Source organism: Periplaneta americana, chromosome 10 (genome assembly GCF_040183065.1).
Source record: "Periplaneta americana isolate PAMFEO1 chromosome 10, P.americana_PAMFEO1_priV1, whole genome shotgun sequence".
NCBI lineage: Eukaryota > Metazoa > Arthropoda > Insecta > Blattodea > Blattidae > Periplaneta > Periplaneta americana.
In genome coordinates this window covers 35181664-35201591 of record NC_091126.1, presented here as the reverse complement: position 1 = coordinate 35201591, position 19928 = coordinate 35181664, and the positions used below count along the sequence as shown (strand labels likewise).

Sequence of the window (19928 nt, the reverse complement as noted above, 5' to 3'; positions counted from 1 at the left end):
AAACAATTTGGACAGCTCTTTAAATTCCATGCCCCCTTCCAGCCTTAATTTAAAAGTGTAAACATACGAGTATTTGTAATCAGAATTGAGCTGAATCCATTTGGGGTATGAAAATATAAATTCTGAATAAGTGAAATAGCTAAAAAAATTTGGAAAAATTTTCATGATTTTCAGTGGAGTCTTCCCTAAGTGCAAGTAGAGAAACTATCTCACGTCAAAGAATCGGTTGGACCCCTCACTAGAAGTCAATCACCTAATGAGCAACCCTCAGAGAGAGAGAGAGAGAGAGAGAGAGAGAGAGAGAGAGAGAGAAGGGAAAGTGTTATAAGGATGGGGGTGATGTTGTGGTCAACTGCAATGTGCTGCCGTCGACACAAATGAGCAGCGAGACGAGAGGAAGGAGACAGTTTACTATATGCATTGGAAGTAATAAAATATAATGGTATGTTTACTTTTAGATCATCAGAAAAATAATGACATTAAATATTTTAATTTATTTAACGACTGTTTTTTGAAGCATTAATTAAAATGACCGAATTAAATATGCTTCCAGTATAATATGAATGACTATTACAACATCTTTGGAATGAGTTAATTGATGTATAGAATTAAAGCAAAGTATAGTGGAAGATAAATGCTGTAAATAATATTAACAGACCAGAACATTTAGGAACTCAAATTAATATATTTTTACATGTTTAAAAATATAAACATAATTGATCACATTGAGATTCGAACCGTTGAATCCGTATTCTAGACACATACCACTTCGCTTGCCTTCAAGCATTAGACGTTTTCATAACATGGTAGAATGCTGCTGCTATTTCAGGTTTGTTTTTTCTCGAAGAACAACATTTTAAGTCTGTATATTTGTAGATGTATTTTAACTAGTAACCCCACTCACCATGTTTTACTTTCTTCTCAGCATAGATATGTAATATTTAAATAGAAAAGAGAAACAAATATCTCTTCATAGTATGAACCAGACTTTTGGTCTGGATAATGTACAATGTTGCATTCTTTGACTTAGCTAATATTCAAGCCACTCAACAATTATGTTTCTCACTACATTCTGCCCACCCACTTCACCAATGCAGACATGCGCATTTGTTGATATTGTGGAGTTTTCTTATATGGAATGAAAATTATAGTTACAATTAAACCGAATACATGCTGCAGTGAAAAATAGCATTAATGAAACATCTAGCTTACCTTTCATTGCTTGGTTTAGATGTCTTCTTTGCAGTCAACTGTGACAAGTTTCGGATTGCTCTCTCTCTCGATGCATTTAAATCGTACATATTAATTTCTAATTCGTCAACTATTCTGAGAAATTCCAAATCACCTACAAAGAGAACAAAGTTTGTTACTATAAATTTAAATAAAATAAAATACATTTTAATTACTAATGAATTACGATTAAAATTTCACTATCATCATGAAGAGATCACTTTTGAATAGAGCCACACATATATTGTTACTGTATACTGTTCCAGTTACATTTCCTACTGGTTAGGCATGTAACTTAAAGATGAAATTAGGCCTTTTATTGTTAATAATCCAAAAATTTAATGAGCTTATTGTAAAGTAGCAACCATTTTGGTTTCATTAGCTTCTTCTTGTGATGGAAAAGCCCACATTAAGAGAATTTGATGCATTTAATTTATAGAAATGGAAATGGAAAGAACGTTGCAGGACTTTCAGTCAAAATATCATTTATGTCAACTACTCATACCATGTTCATGAGAATTCACCAATGTCTGCAATGTTTCAAAGGGATTCTGCAACCTGACTTCAGGTAGATGGCCTCGAGTTTGATGTTAGCTGGCTAAACTGGCTACACACAACAAGACTACCAACAAAACATTTCTGGATATGAGTTCCTATAATGACCACCCGTAATACTCCTAAGAGTTTGTAACAACGTCACTCAAACACCCTGTGTAAAGTGCAAGATTATATGAGAAAAAATACTGAAATTTCATCTGTATGTTCCTCTGAATAAATTCATGCCGTAAAATTGTATATAAAACAATTATGTCCAAGAGTCGAGAAAAGGCTTCTGTACTGACAGGATATTATGAAAACAATTTTTCGATAAAAGAAATGCTCAAAATTTGTATTTTCGGGTAAGAATTTCTATGGTAAGGAAAAATAGAAAGGTACAGAAAAATCACACGTCCTTATGGAGTTGAAGAATTTAAAATGAAATACAGTCTTTATAGTAAAACGCACATTTAGTTTTCCTTAAAAATAATAATAATAAATGTGTGGCACAGAGTCCATTAAAGTCCAAGGCTGACCAGCCAGCTGCTGGTCTCACATCCACATGCCCCAGCAGAGGTGAACGATCATCCAACCAGAAGAGGTATTGTACGATTAACACGATGATCCTCCCAGTCAATATAGTTGGTTTTCATAACCAGATTTTGCTACCTATTACAGCTCCCCAAATTCAACATGATGATGGGTGAGCACCAGTCTCATACACTCGCTGAAATTTCATGAGAAAATTCCTTCCTCATGAAGATTCGAACCAGTATGCACTCCATAATGTAAGTCCTGCCCTAGACTACGACACTATGGCGTGAGATTTAATTTTTCCTAGCAATTTCAAAATTTCCACACTTTGCATACTGCCCATTAAATGTTGCAAAAACTATTCCATGACTTTACGATTTATAGAATTTTTGAGAAATTTCAATGTTTAATTAACAAAAACTATACTGATTAAATTACATAAGTTAGGTCAGATGCAACAGTGTTCATGAGTAAGATAGTTATATATAATAAAAGTAATATAATACAGTTATATGAACACTTTTTAATGATTGAATAAAATTAATAAAATCGGTTAAAAACCATACATGTTTCGGAGGAATGCTCCTCCATCTTCAGTGGTAGTACCACGACGCTGGTACAGATGTTCGACCACGTAACGTAGCTTAAGGAAGACTGACCCTTTAAATTTGGAGATGCATGTCGTGGTACTGATTGACCAAGTTTTCTTCACTAGTAACTATGATTAAATTCCTTAAGCTACGTTACACGGTCGAACATCTGTACCAGTGTCGTGGTACTACCACTGAAGATGGAGGAGCATTCCTCCGAAACATATATGGTTTTTAACCGATTTTATTAATTTTATTCAATCATTAAAAAGTGTTCATATAACTGCATTATATTACTTTTATTATATATAAAAAAACTATACTGTTATTAGATATTAGAAACAAAGGAAACAGTGAATTTATAGTCATAGTTGGTGCTAACAAAACATGAATTTAGTGAAATTTGAAATTGTGTGTGAACTACTCTGCTTACATTCCTATATAAATTTCGTTATTCACTTCACAAAATGTATGTCAAAATAAGTAGGTTCAGGCGTTGAATTGGTCCAATCTGATTCGGCCATCTTGACACGCAATGTGCAGTAATCATTTTTAATTAACGAAAAGTAATATTATGTTGTATGTCTGTCACATGATTGACAAAGGATTGAATTTTCATAAATATAAAGTATAATATTAGTTGAAGTTAAAATATTATTTGAGACAGGGTTTGTTTTTTTTTGTTTTAACTAAACTGTCAATATGTTATCCTGTTCCAAACACCAACAATTTATCCTGATATATTGTTTCATTTTCAAAAAATACAATTCGTGATACAAACGACTACTTCAAACATTTCTGACCAGTAAATTAGGTAACACTAATTCCAATAGGAATCAGCCAGGAAGAGTACCGGTAGCGCTTAAAATTCTCAGCACTTCATGTAAAGTCAATTACACTTTAAAAGTATAACTTTACAACGAACCTCTCTGATATTCTGCAAATCTACAGGATAAATTATCTTGCAAATTATGTCTCATAGAGAAAATGTGTCAAACTTTGATTATAAAGGCCATTAATACATTAAGTGAAACTTGATCAAAATGGTCAAGTGAATGTATTTATCATAAAAAGGTGAACCTTCTGTTGATTTTAAAGCTAAAATAACGTAGAATAGAGTGAAAATTAAGCATTTGCTCTGAAGACAACTGTCTTGCATTTAATACATACGATATAATACATATGCGTAGGCTGTATCTTAAAAATCGGTTGTTCTGTATGGTTGTGAACTTGGACTCTAAGAGAGGAACAGAGATTAAGGGTGTTTGAGAATAAGGTCCTTAGGAAAATATTTGGGGCTGAAAGGGATGAAGTTACAGGAGAATGAAGAAAGTTATACAACGCAGAACTGCATGCATTGTATTCTTCACCTGACATAATTAGGAACATTAAATCCAGACGTTTGAGATAGGCAGGGCATGTAACATGTATGGGCGAATCCAGAAATGGGTATAGAGTGTTAGTTTGGAGGCCGCAGGGAAAAAGATCTTTGGGAAAGCTGAGACGTAGATGGGAGGATAATATTAAAATGGATTTGAGGAAGGTGGGATATGACGATAGAGACTGGATTAATCTTGCACATGATAGGGACTGTTGGCTTATGTGAGGGCAGTAATGAACCTACGGGTTCCTTAAAAGCCATAAGTAAGTATCTTAAAAATTATTATTTGAAGAAATGAATTGCAAAATTTGGCAAAATATAATTACGAATCTACCTTCCTCTCCTCAGATTCTTCCCAAATTCATTTGAGAGTTATCTAATGGCCGATTGAGATTTCTCACATGAAGAGTAACAAAATGTACTCTCAATTTAGTTAAAATATCTTTTCTGAAATAATAACCTTCCAGTGGGATAACAATTTTCGTCAGATGGCCACAAAGACAGGGTTCTCTCTGCACATTATATCTGCAATCTCATTATTACTACAGTAAAATCCCTCGTAACTGGCATCCAAATAACCGGCAATATCAAAACAACGGCACTTTCAGCTATACCAAAAAAAAAAAAAAGTTTAAATCTGCCACATTGCCACAGTGAGTTTTGCCACATTAGGAAGTTCACACGAACTTTCATTTTCAGTGAATATTCGAACCTAAAATTAGTGTATTGTTTGTGTTGTTTGATAATTTGTTTTAATAAAGAAAATCCACACAGTTTTTATGTTTATTTAATTATGTTTGGGCCGTCAGTGTTGTCACATTAGGACGATCACACGACCTTTCAATTTCAGTTAATATTCTAACCTAAAATTAGTGTATTATTTGTGTTGTATGATGTGTTTTAATCAAGAAAATTCACACAGTTTTTATGTTTATTTAGTCATGTTTGGGCCGTCAGTGTTGCCACATTAGGAAGTTTGCACGAACTTTCATTTTCAGTGAATATTCGAACCTAGAATTTTTATGTTATATGATATGTTTCAACAAAGAAAATTTACACAGTTTTTATGTTTATTCAGTTATGAACAAATGGTAGAGAAATAAACTTCATATGGCTGCAGTTTCAATATTTGGCACCATGAAACACGAATTTTTTTCTATACTCCGGTATTTATTCAATTATCCGGCAAAATCTTGTATCCGGAACTAGCCTGGTTCCTTTGGTGTCAGTTAAGAGGGTTTCTCCTGTACTTACCTTCACATACATTTAACATACTGCTTCACTATTAAGGGGGATGACATAACATCTTGTGATTTAAAATTAGACAAGAAATTATTTTCGAGAGATAAATCATTACACATGCACACATTTAATACAACAGCAATGCATCCCTTTCCAGATTGTAAGAAGCTCGCATCAATGCAATTTAACCCCAAACGTGAAAATGAGATACAATCTACGACAAGATAGTATATTGCAAACATGCATTCACTTACTCATGCAGAAGTCCTACTGATCAACAATTACTCATGCAAAAGTATTAACAACAGATACAATAACAAAATTAATGAATCTAATCAATCATAACAATTAATTGAAAGTCATCAGTAAAATATACAAAATGTCTAATCATTTATAATAACTATTACAAGCAAAAATTCGACTTTCCATCTTCCACAGCATCAAGTGATCATTGATGAGCAAAGCAAAACAAATAACGTCCAAACTCCACCAGAAACATTACATTACTTCATGAATTAATCAAAATAATGACAAAATGTGTGACTTGGCAGCACTATGTGTATTAATTTATATTTTGTTAACAATAATTACCTAATAAATCTTCAAAGAAACAAGCTTTTGTGCAAGAATTCTGAATTCTGGCTATAATATAATTGCAATTGGTTTGTAATTTTCAAACTAAAGCTGTGTTGTAAAGACAACTGATTTTTGTTGTTAATTTACTATTTTTCAGGTAATATCAGTAGGCTACATTAATGTCATGCATGTGAGAACTACCTCTGTTACAACTTTCGACTACACCACCACCTCTGGCAGTGGTGATGGTGATGGTAATGGTAATGGTGGTGGTGGTGGTGGTGGTGGTGGTAGTATTAGTAATAGTAGTAGTAGTAACAGTAGTAGTAACCACACACCATCATTTTCCTCTTACTATTTTTACCAATGTTCATTTAAAATCTATACCTAGTTAATAACGACAAAGAAAGGATAAAACTGATGTGTATCTGTTATAACATCAAGGCTCTAAGTACCATGGCTTTGAAACTTACCAAGTGAATATTTCTTGAATTCACTGTTATTCACAATAAAGTAACAAACAATAATTGCATGCGTGCAGAGGTTAAGTTCCTGGAATCCATGACCCTGCTGCTGTACATCTTACAATGGCAACTGGTATCTAGGATTCCATGATCATGCTGCTGTACATCTTAACAACTGCAAATGATATTATTAATATTTTTACACAGGTTACAGGCATATAAAATGCATGTATGACTCACTAGAATCTTGAGAAAACACACCACTAGTAATATTTGATAATTCAGTAAACAATGGAACCACACCATACACCTCACAAATGGCAATACATATACACAAAACAAACTGGTAACTGGATTTTATGGTCTTTGAATTTCAACGTAATCTACTGTACATCAAGTCATCAGTCAGTACTAACACTTGAAGTCTACAGCATAGTTCATTATGCGCTACACCAATTAATATCATCTTCAAAGCAAACCAACAAGAATTCATCAAAGAGTGTGGTACAAATAATTCCTCTTCAATTACATTTCTTGTAACAAAGAATTGTTAATCCTCAAGATATGATTAAAGAATCATTCATGAATACCTGGGACTTGCACAGAAAAATTGAACACCTTTTTGTATTTCTATGACGATTTCACGAGCTATCAGCTGAGTCAATTTGTTCAAGTTCTCCAAGCTTGTAGTTACTAACTCTGCAGCCATCGTCAGAGATACTGATGGTCGTGACCAGAAAGTCTTGTTTTTTGTATTACAATATAAGAGTCGGGTGTTACAGGATTGGCAGAGATATCAGTCAATCAGAGCCAAGTCGATGCAGGCTGGAAAGTTTTCGTGCGGTCCACGACATCACCAAGGTTTCAAACATGATGTTGGTGGGTGACGAGCCATGTCCTGCCGGTAGGAGTGGGTCACCGGACTCGACCTGCGACTTTCCTTTTATCGAAGGACATATATCCATGTCTCACCAGTGAAAGGTGACGATAAGATTTAAGTTGGTTCAAGATGGGGGTCCAAGCCTGACTCAATTGTAATTCACTATCAGTGCTGAAGTTTTCCCTCTCCAGTTTAATCTCTATTTCCTCATTAAAACACAGGAATAATCCCGAAGTTATGAAAACGCAGTGACTTTCAAAATATTTTTTTTTATATGGGAAAATAGGTCAAATTTTATAAATGTTTCAAAGATATGTATATAAATACTGAACCCTTCAGACAGTTATAATTTTATTCTACTTAAAATTATCTTTCCAATGGTGAAGAAATGGAGATCCTATCTTTAATAGTTTACGAGTAATCTTTCTCTAAAGAGTTTACTGTTAGAAAAATGTGTATATTACATTCAACATTTAATATCACGAAGACTACTACACAAAGGAAGCTGAACTGATATTGTGCAGAAATGAATTTCTTTATTCACATGGTTTCTGTAATATATTGCTTACTTACATATGACTTTTAAGGAACCCAAGATTCATTGCTGCCCTAACATAAGCCCGCCATCAGTCCCTATCATGTGCAAGATTAATCCAGCCAGTCTCTATCATCATATCTCATCTCCCTCAAATCCATTTTAATATTATCCTCCCATCTACGTCTCGGCCTCCCAGCTAACACTCTATATGCATTTCTGGATTCGTCCATACGTGCTACATACTCTGCCCATCTCAAATGTCTCGATTTAATGTTCCTAATTATGTCAGGTGAAGAATACAATGTGTGCAGTTCTGCGTTGTCTCCTGTAACTTCATACCTCTCAGCCCCAGATATTTTCCTAAGTACCTTATTCTCGAACACCCTTAATATCTGTTCCTCTCTCAAAGTGAGAGTCCAAGTTTCACAACCATACAGAACATCCCGTAATATAACTGTCTTATAAATTCTAACTTTCAGATTTTTTGACAGCAGACTACATGACAAAAGCTTCTCAACCGAATAATAACAGGCATTTCCCATATTTATTCCGCGTTTAATTTCCTCCCGAGTGTCATTTACATTTGTTACTGTTGCTCCAAGATATTTGAATTTTTCCACTTCTTTGAACGATAAACTTCAATTTTTTTTTTATTTCCATTTCCTACAATATTCTCATCACGAGACATATGAACAGAATAAAATCAGTCCCGACTGTTTTTCATATACCCTCGTTCCTTTTAATTTTTCAGTGATTCACCTACAAGTAATGAATGTGTTTAAAAGGATGGTAAATTCTTGGACAACAAGCCTAGTCTACCTTGTTCTCTACCATATCTGGTCTGTTTTGTACCCTTGAGATTTGAAACTCAGAAGGAATTCGTAACGAAAATTACAAATGAAGGATACACGGGAAAAAGAGCAATGTCACATTTGCATTAAGGGTGAGATAATGATCTATTTCAGTACTGTATATTACTGAAAAATTTATTGGTGTTTCTACTTGAAATGAATGCAATGATGAGTGTATCCGTGGTTGTAATTCTCCTTTACCACTTTTGGTAAAATTAACACTTAAGAGTTTGTAGTAATACAGTGAATTAGATAACGACATCACCCTTAAAGGAAATGTGACATTGTTCGTTTTTCCCGTGTACCCTTCAAATAATTCTGAACATAAAAATTATTTTCTTTTAGCCAAAAGGTTTTATACTAAATAATATCTCATGTGTCAGTTTTTTTTTATAGATATAAGCCATTCGTTATATCATGAAACCTATCTATGCATGAGGGGAAGAAGAAAGTGGACTAGAAAACTCCCCTCCCTCTCTACGCTTCCACCTCTAGCTAGCTATAGCTAACTCACTTACCTCCACCATAAGGTTCTTACTATGAGCTACGACACATGCATGCATTTGTTTTCATGAGATAACAAATGGCCTATTTGTTTAGTCAACTGTCCGAAGGCAGGATTGAACCTCATAAGTGACACCAATAAGGCACCAATCATGAGGCAATTGAGCCAGGAGATAATGGGGTAGGGTGGCCAGTTTCTTTCCCCCTCCATTACATACATCATTGAGCAGTGACATATTACACTAATCAGACTTCAGATGTATACAAAAAAATTGTTCTTTCTCTGACACATATCGTCAAGTGAGATATACTGCCTGATGATAGATGTACATATTAGCCAAAACCTCAATCAGAGGTAATGGTCTATTATACAAAAAAATCACTTAGTAAATCATGTTACAATTCAAGTTGAATACCACTGAGTCTTCTTCGTTTAAAAGGAAGACCCATTAATTTTAATAATTTCAGGATATATAGACTTAATATGAACAAAATAATAATAATCCGTGGTGATACAACCATTTAAGGGACAAGATCAACCAGCCGGCTGCTGGCCTGACATCCACATGTCGAAGTAGAGGTGGACGATCATCCAATCGAAATAGAGGTACTGGTATCATGTGGTTAGCACGATGATCCCCCCCTCCCCCAGTCATTATAGCTGGCTTTATGAACAAAATACATTCAATAATTTAGAAAAAAATCGCTGTACAGAGACAAACAGCATGCTCAGAACCATTTTTCAATAGTAGTGGTGCTTGAAAACGTATATTTCAACGGAAATCTAAACACTGATTCTTTGCATCAACACAATAACGACATGCATACAAAAACCTTAGAAATATTGAACCACATAAATACAAACTCTTGGAAATGTTTGTTGAGATTTTCCTTTGAGGCTAACTGCCATTGTAATTCATTATAGTATTAATAGTACAGTACCTGAATTCCTGACAACCATATAATAATAATAATAATAATAATAATAATAATAATAATAATAATAATAATAATAATAACAACAACAACCCCGTCATCATCACACCATCACCATCCTTTTCGATCTACTAGTAACGTCATTTTTATTATAAATGGTTAATTATCGCCTACAGATTGTACAGGCAGTTTCAAAATGTCTAAAGTCTATTCCACATAATTTCAAATAAGTATATCAATGGGGAAGGAAGGAGTTATGTCTATGATCACAGAATGATTATATTTAACACATACCTATTTAATAGTGCTGGTGTTTATGAAAGCATAGAAACCTGAAACTCCATCTTATTGGTACACTGGAGTACTTTTATCTTATAATTTGCTTCTAAACATTATGTTCTAATAATCTTCGAAATGTTAAGGGCAGTGGGTTATGAATGCATACAAAAATTATGGCAAAACGTTCACTGACACTTTTGACAATATCTACCACAATATTTATGATAGCCATACGTAAGTTTTACCACTGACTCTCAAAAGAAAACTGAATTGAATGACATAGAATTCACTTAATTTAGATTATTCATCTATCCTAAATAATTTGTTTAATTGTTGCAACACATCGAAAATATAAGTGAAACATAAAATCACATAGGTACAAATTCCTGGTAAACTAATGATCTCAATGGTCCTAAATTTTTAACACATCTTACATATACAGTACATACAGCTGTAAGAAACTCACTTTTTACTTAATTTGAGAAAGATCTCGGTTTTGTGATATTTTAAAACATTAGAGTTTGGAAAAAATAATGCTCACAGCATGTATAAAATTATGAAACTAACGTAATTTTCAAGTTATAAAAATAAGTTTATCAAGAAAATGTACCTATATGATCTTATGTTTAAGTATATTTTAGATTTTCTGCAACAATTAAACAAATTGTGAAGGACAAATTAATAATCTAAATTGAGTGAACTGTAAGCCATTCAATTCAGCATTCTTTCAAGATTCAGTGGTAAAATTTATGCATGGCTATCATAAATCTTGTGGTAGATATTATCAAAAGTGTTACTGCATGTTTTTCGATAACTTTTGTATGCATTCGTAACCCTCTGCCCTTATATCCTGATGGACATGAATTGTCGCATACAATTAAGAAATATATGCATTCCTCACGAATTTCAATGCAGATGCTTTATTATTAACGTCACAATGACTGAGGCACAGAATCTTCTATTCAAAGGTAAAATATTTTACTTCAGAAATGTAAAATATATCAAAATGAAAGAAATAACATAAACATAAAATAAACCAAATTTCAACTAATCTATTACATAAATTCACTGATAAATCATTCTACACTTGAGGCATAACATCAATAACTAAAATATGAAACGAGTACAAAGACCATAAAATCTCAATTTTACTAAGATGAGACTATTTTTAATAAATGTACAATAAACGTACAATTTATTCTAAATAATTATTACACTATCACCTCCTAACCTTAATTTACCCTATTTCAGCAACAGTGCATCTAATGAAAGCTTTCCATAACACCCTACACCTCACTGCAAAGCATGCAACATATATAACAAAGAATATCTGCCATATGAACAACATAGACAATTACCTTGTCTGGCTGCATGACACGCCCATCCAGCGTTGAAACCAGGCAAACAGGTGATAAATTCATATTTCCTCTTCTATTTCTTGCACTCATCAGCGAAGTCATAAACGTTGTTAATTTCACGAACAATTCTGTTGTTCTTTGATATGTGATAACGTGGTTTTATTTACTCTACATCAAAGCTTCTAAAACTTATCTTACCTGTCATATACTTATAAATCTATTGCAAGTTTATGTATATGAAGTCGTTCAAAATTCAATTACAAATTTCTCAACAAAGAAGAATATCATAACATAATAAAAATGTGTCCATTATAAAAAACAAAAACACTATAAATGATAGTTGAAAGATTCCACTTCATACGAAATTAAATGAGCTCTGTCAATAAAACTGGAAATGCTCAGCAAAGAACCATCAAACAAAACTACGGAAATTCTCACTGAAGAAACACCAGAATCCATACATAAGAAAAAAAAAGTTGCATCTCATAACAAGTATCAATAAGATATGTGGATATCAAAGGAGCAATAATTAATTTCCCTTTAATTTTTGTCCTACTTCACAGTGAAATACATGACCACAGTGTAAAAGAATTCATCACTGAGAACATCATTTTGTATCTTACATGCTAGCTCTCAGTAATCTGCCGATAATACTTAGTTCTGTTAATTGGAACTGCCAGAGATAAACAGTTTAAAGGGAAAATTAATAACACAAATAACTGAGAACTTTAGACGATCATCTTGTTTCTGACAATACAAGTATCTGAATGTAGGCACATGGCCTCCAGAGGTAAAGGGCAGTTTTATCGTGTATAACTGCAGGAAACAGCATTACAGATATAACGTCCGCCAGACATATACACAAACACACTTGTACTGCAGATCTGATCCCTAGATTTGCAATAGAGTTGATTGATATTCATGCAATGTGCATATTCAGAAAATGTTCTGTAAAGGAAAGACAGACAGTGAGTGTATGATAAAACTCTGTGATTTTACCAATTTAATCCAGTATGACCATGAATAAAAGTCAGCTTTTTAAATAACTGGCGAAAGATGAGTTACTTTAATTTCATGTGTATGCACAGACTACCTGATGTTAACCTGTCAGTGTGTCATATCCCATCAGGCCTCCGTTGGACGACATTTTCTTTAAGATTATGGCTAATAATAAGTTTTGACGTGACTACGTCTTTATTGGAAGTATAAATGAGAAAAATATCACATTTTATATGTAACAGGAAGACGTAAAATGAGATAATATTACATGACAACACATGTATGCTTTCAGCGTATTCCGAATCTCACCAGTCCAGTGGGATCAATGACGTCACATTGCAACGAAAATAAGGAACAAAACTGCTGGAAGAATCGATGCTGTCATGGCGACCGTGTAAGTGGTTATCTGTGCTACGCTAGCAAAATTTTGCGAAATTTTCGTACTGCCATCTCGTTCAAAGAAAAGAGATCATAAACAACTTATTTCTTGAACCGGTAGTAATAACTGGTCCGTTGACATGTTCACTCATAAGCCATTAACATGTTGTTTTTACGTTGTGCTCATTACAAGCAATACAGCAGAACTAAAGCAGAACACACCGCCATGACACAACAGTGCACAATGTCATTCGTCTGCTAATTCCCGCCCTATACAAGAACCAATCAGATTCACTGATGGCGGCTGATGGAGACTGCCACCACCTCTGCAAGTTGATGGCACCGGTGCGACACCGGTGGCGCATCAATGACGTCATTGGTGGAATTCGGAACACCGTGATGCCATCGGATTGCTCACAGGTGAGATTCGGAATACGCATGTACAGCATCCACTTCGTGTTACTTTACAGTTGCTCACCAATTGTACATCGAAAAAGAAGTATTCATATTAAAAAAATAGAAATGTAGTCACGCAATCAATGGGATTTCAAAATTCTCCGTCACTTTTTGGAAAGTCAGGAAGGTAGCCTACAGTTCCTATCTCCAATGTTAAAAGATAGTTAATCCAAAAACTGTGCACACTGTGCATGCATTTTCCACACCATGGGTCAATGTAATCCTTGTTTTGTGTCTAAATACCTCTGAACAAATCAGTGCAATTTCAGTCACATTGCTTAAAAATGTGTATTGAAGCAACTTAAATAGTCAATATTCTGTCAGGTCAGATTACTGTATAAACGAACATACATTAAATAGGAACCCTACACAGTCAAATTGCAACACAATTTTATGAACCACTATGCAATTGCTGTACTGTAGATTGCAGCACTATTTCCCGATAGTCTCAACGTTTCCTTGAACGTCACAATGCAATAGAAGACAACCAGTACCCACAGATCGAGATCAAATGCAGACTACATTTCAGCCATCAATGTTACCACTATTTAGAACGAAAACAGGTGTATGACATGTGACGAGATAGCTGTGAATTTAGAATATACAAGGTTGTTGATTAGTGGCTTCACCACGAGCTGTCAGATAAACAAAAAGCAAAGCAGAAAGACACTGCGACTTTATTTATTCTCTATCAACATCATGCTGCATTACGGAAAGACATAACTGCTATTGAGATTCTGAACACGAAATTAAATCACAATCAACTCAGTAGAAATGTCTTCACCACATTCCTGAAATTTTTGCTGACTACAGTCACAGCAAATGGCCATTATACTCATAGCACATGAATGGTATTAATTGCTTGTCGGAGACCAAGTTCCTACTGATGTAAGACTCAAACAGTTATTTGGTGAGGTTGTCTACAGTAGTGTATAAATTAATCCGAACAAGACATACAGTAAGCTTTAACTACAATAATTTCAATATACGAATGTTCAGCATACCTCAGTAATTTATGTGCCCCCCCCCCCCATCTAATTACATCCTTGGCACAATCTTGTAGCATGGACTGCACTGAAGTTCCACAAATATTTTTCAACTTTTTTCTCACGAAACCAAACTTGTATAAGAAAATCTAGTTCCACCACTCTTCTTTTGCAGACTGACCACAAGTTTAATATTAGGTTGATACTAGATGAGTTGCCTGGCCAAGAGAGTACCTGGAAATTGTTATGGTTGAAGAACTGAGTAACTTTTCAATATGTATGACATGTTGCCAGATCTCGTTGAAACACATTGTTGCCATGTGGAAATAGTTACTGCAGCTCTGGTAAGATTCTTCTCTCCAATATCTTAAGATATTTGTCACTCTTCATTTCCTTTACAGAAAGTAACGGTCGAGGCCCTTCATGCGTAGAAGAACCCCAAAACATTATTCTGTGGGGCATTTTGGTGCTAGTTGCAGGTGAGCTGCTGAGAATTTTAGGATTTTCCTTTAAAAGAAAAAGCAACACGCTGGCAATGAACTTCAAAATGTGATTCATTAGAAAAATGTACCTTCTTCCAGTCATCCACTGTCCAGTTTCTACTAAGTTTAGCCTACCAAGCATTTTTTATACATAGGAGTTAGCAATTATTGCTTTTTAATGGCCTACGACCATTCTGTACAGCTTCCACAGTCCATGACGCACTGTTAGCATTAATGTCTATCCCACTTGTAGGTATTAAATAGCCGGTTAAGTCAACAGCAGAAAGTCTACGATTTATTTACGTTTCTTAACAAGTAAATGATTATCTTATGGTGTAGTCTTCCTTTTCCGACCACATTTTCCTTTGTAATGGGGCATGATGGATTCAGTCTCTTGGTATTGTTTCAAGATGAAATTAACCGTAGCTAAATCGACATCACATTCTGCAGCAATATGACTTTGTGGCGTGAAAGTGTGCTTGTCTAATTTCACAACTTTAGACCTTTTTGGCGAGTTATATCCATTTCTAAGGAGGTCAGAACAAACAGAGCAATACACTACACAATATATGACATAACTAAAATGCTGTTGAGGGGCAACAGTGAAAGAAAATAATTAGAACACTGCAAAAAATATAAACTTCAGACCTTCAACAATGGAGTCTGCTACAGCAGGGAACTCAATTAAAAAGCAACTTGCAGCTGGTTATGTAACAATCAAAGAAAACACTGAAAATTGGCAAGTTTGGATTAATTTGCACGATACTGTAGTGTCAGTGGAACTGTTGATAGGAAAATGGTATTTTAGCAAGACGAGACAGAGGATTCACCAAGGATTGCTTGATATTCGCCTTACAGCTGAACAAAACCTCAGAAAGAATCTAACCATGTGATCATCCCAAGTGGGATTCCAATCTATGCCCGAGCAAAGCCTTGGTTCAGACCAGCTCCTTTACTCCTGAGCTATGCCAGAGACCACTGGAGTTCACTATGCAGCATTTACGTAAAAAATTACACCCAAAATTTGGACAGAGAAGACAACAGTCACTGAAATAATGAGTATGTTGATTCTTCAGAGAACTACATGACCTTATGTCACCCAGGCTATGAAGGATGCTTGGCAAATTACGAGTTGGAAACACTCCCTCATGCTCCACACAATTACGAACTCTTCCTCAAACTGAAGAACCCAATTCGGATTTCAACGTTTTTCTACATTAGATGCACTGAATGTAGCAGTGATCCATGCATCAGAGAGCTGAATTTGAGAAGAGAGTTAAACAGCATGCAATATCTACCACAATGCTTTTAGCAAAGTGTAATGAAAAATAAAACTTGTTTAACTAACTAACTTTTATGTTGTGCACAATTTCTGTGGTAACCCTCATATACAGTAAAAAGACTTCTCAAAATATAAGTAGATGCAAATCTGCAAGAAGAGGTATAGTGACCTGATCAAGGGCATGTTGCCATCATAAATTTCAACGTGCTCATAGTACAGCAGAGAATTTATGATTCAAGTATTCACTTGACAGAAATATTATAACATCTTAATGACAAGAGAGATAATTCGGTATTGTTGATGGTGTGAATGTAATAATAGCTACAAAGATCTACAATAAGAGAATTTAAAAATTATTAGATAGAATTTGTAATGGTATCTGAAACAAAAAGGAAACTTCCACAGTTGAATTGTATTAACAGATGAGAAAAAAATAACATGATAAAATGTAAAATACATTGCGATTCTGGCATCCTTGCAAGGAGTCATGGATTTGTTTCAATAGCTATGTAATACTTAGCCCATAAACACATGTCTCACTCATCCAACTTAAGGGACATAAGAATTTATGAGGAGGAATGACTGAAAAGGTTGTCCACAAAAATGACATTAAGGAAGGGCGATGTATAACCAAGCACATGTAGCTAGTTTACAAGGCACTGCTTCCCCATCCACAGATTTGTGTAACATATTAGTCATTGATCAGCAGCGTCACCTAACTCATACATGAAAAACACTAAAATGATGAAGAAATAATAACAACGAATGTTTAAACAGAACATCTAAGGAATATAAAGGGTTGGGTGCTCTTTATGAGACGGATTCGGAAATGACTCTGTCAAAACTCTTAGTTTCTATCATGTCCAGACACCGTCACCCATATGTGAACTCAGAACAATCTTGATATAAAAAGAGGTTTGTACAACAAGGCAAAATTCACAATGCCAACAAATGAGCAAGCTTTTGTGGATGAGGGACGCAGGATTAAAAATGAAGGAAAAATTAAGTACTTTCAGCTGGAATAAAAGCAAAATGGCAAAATTTAAGTCCAAAACTGATCATGAACACCTTACAGAAAATATATGTAGTGTCAAGGAAAGAAAGCGAAGAGACTGTGTTGCAAACAAGTAGAGAAGTTATAAAGTGAATATACTATTACATAGAGCGACTTTGATGAGGCAATGGGATATCAGGTATTTAAAAAACTGACAGAAACAAATGAAGAAATTATTTTTAATAGAAATGGAAGACAAAAAACGTTAACTATATTTCTATTTATAAAAGAAGACACATGACAACTGCCAAACTGCGAACTTACCAGACAATTAACTGCACATCTTTCCATACAAGTGAATATTCAACAGAATACATAAATAATGACTAACGACACATTCGTGAGCTTCATGGTAACCTGACTAGTCTAACACAATGTTGTTGTCTGTGATCACAAACAATAAGCCAGATTTTTTAATATTTTCAATGTTGGCAACGTGTACTATAGCAGCAATATACAGTAATCAGCGACAGATATAATTATTTTTCAAATGGTAGCTCTAAAGTGGCTTTTTAACACAATTATTATAAATAACAGAGTAAACTGGGTGATAATTTTGCCATGTGGTACGATAATTGTACCTAAACGTGCTGGCAATAATGAATATGTTAAATGTAGCAATATCTGTTTACATTTCCATAGGAACTCCTGTATCACCTTGTATTTCACATCCATGTATAATTGCGTTGAAAAGCTACTTTAGAGCTACCATAGTTTGACAGCCATCACGCATCTTCTTTCACATTACAAAGCACAGTTATGGATTGAAAACACATCTTTCTGTACAGAAAATACATACACTTACTCTATGTGGGAACAAGATTCGGTGTAACAACAACATTTCTCGTTGACTACCGGTACTGAGAAACTTCCAATAGTATTCAGACTCATTATAATACTCCAGTACCTAGAAGTACTTTACATCAGACAGACCTCTTTCTGACGAAGTGACATATTATGTATGTAGACATACAGCATATACACAACTAACACTCAGAACTTCAATAAATACACGAAGAGCATTAAGAATATGAAGACAGAAAAATTGTATCTGGCAGGCAATGAAAGTTGAGAAAAATGCGTTTCCAACATCAAAAATAAGGGAACTGATGATAAATAGGTATTCTACTACAAAATTATGAAAGATCAGGAGAAGAAAGGAAGGAACACAAATATTAAACTGTAACATATCAAAAATTAATTCAAGTTTTGTTTATACAGTATTGCCTCAATATAGCGGACTTTAGTTTAGCTTACTTTCCAGTTTTGCATACATATTGTAAATTCCCCAATAACATCTCATAGATCACCGGGGAACAATTTTGAACACATTTTTTGTTGACTTCGATTTTTGAGCTGATTTTGACTAAAATAGGCATGCTGATTTCGAAACTGCAGTCAGTTTTATTCTATCACGTCAAGTTTTTTCACTATCAGTTATCTCCAAGCAATTCAACTTTAACTTTATCATTACTGTTGATTTTCGAGTTTGTCATTTTTTTCCTGGCTCTTATATGCTTATTTAAATTGTGTTAACTCTCGCCAAGTGGTTTTATATTTTATTTTATCTGTCTTAGTATTTATTTTATTATTGTAAATATTTTTGTTTTATTACTATTATTATTATTATTAATGAATTAATTTGTATTATTATCTTTGTATCATCTCCGTCACAGCTATTCTATTATTATTATTATTATTATTATTATTATTATTATTATTATTATTATTGTTACTATTATTTCTATTATCAACATTATTATTGATCTCTGTAAAATTTATGTAGACTACTGGACTGTACCCGAGCACGAGCATATGCTCATTTCGGGCATCAATTCATATGTATCATTTCAAATGTAAATTGTGAATAAATTAGAAAGTAGAATTAGAATTTACTGTATCCGCGATGGAGGAGAGCACTAGTGTTCTCAATTGGCCGATAACGAAGCAGACTGGAGGGGGGATGGAGGGAGGAAGACCTTGTAGAGAAGCAAGCCCACAGGCAGTTACACGCAGGGCGAACATCAATGCATTTGTAAAGCAAGTCTATTTTGCATATTTCAAAGTTTAAATTGGTGACCAAAATAAGTCATGGGCACCTCATTACGTGTGCAAGCAGTGTGTGGAGGGTTTAGAGATGTGGACAAAAGAAACACGTGATAAGATGCCATTTGGTATACCAATGGTTTGGCGAGAGGCAAAAGATCATTCAGATGACTGTTATTTTTGCATGGTGAAAACATCAGGAACAAGAAAAGTAAATGTAATATGAAGTATCCTAGTTTACCATCAGCAGTACGCCCAGTGCCTCATTCAGCTGAAATCCCAGTGCTGGTTTTCGTTACACTAACTTCTCTTGAAGAACATAGTGAACATGGTGACGAAGTATCT

At 34.4% G+C, this 19928-nt stretch overlaps 1 protein-coding gene across 5 annotated transcripts in view; it reads right to left on the bottom strand.

Moving 5' to 3' along the window:
* Window positions 1-19928, bottom strand: part of Art4 (arginine methyltransferase 4) — a 161456-nt gene that overhangs the window by 49824 nt on the left and 91704 nt on the right. The window contains exon 10 of one of the 5 annotated variants that reach the window (XM_069837206.1): window positions 1213-1345. The exons of the other annotated variants lie outside the window; for them this stretch is intronic. Coding sequence (XP_069693307.1) covers window positions 1213-1345 — 133 coding nt within the window. The remainder of the gene's footprint in view (window positions 1-1212; window positions 1346-19928) is intronic. 5 annotated transcript variants of the gene reach the window in all.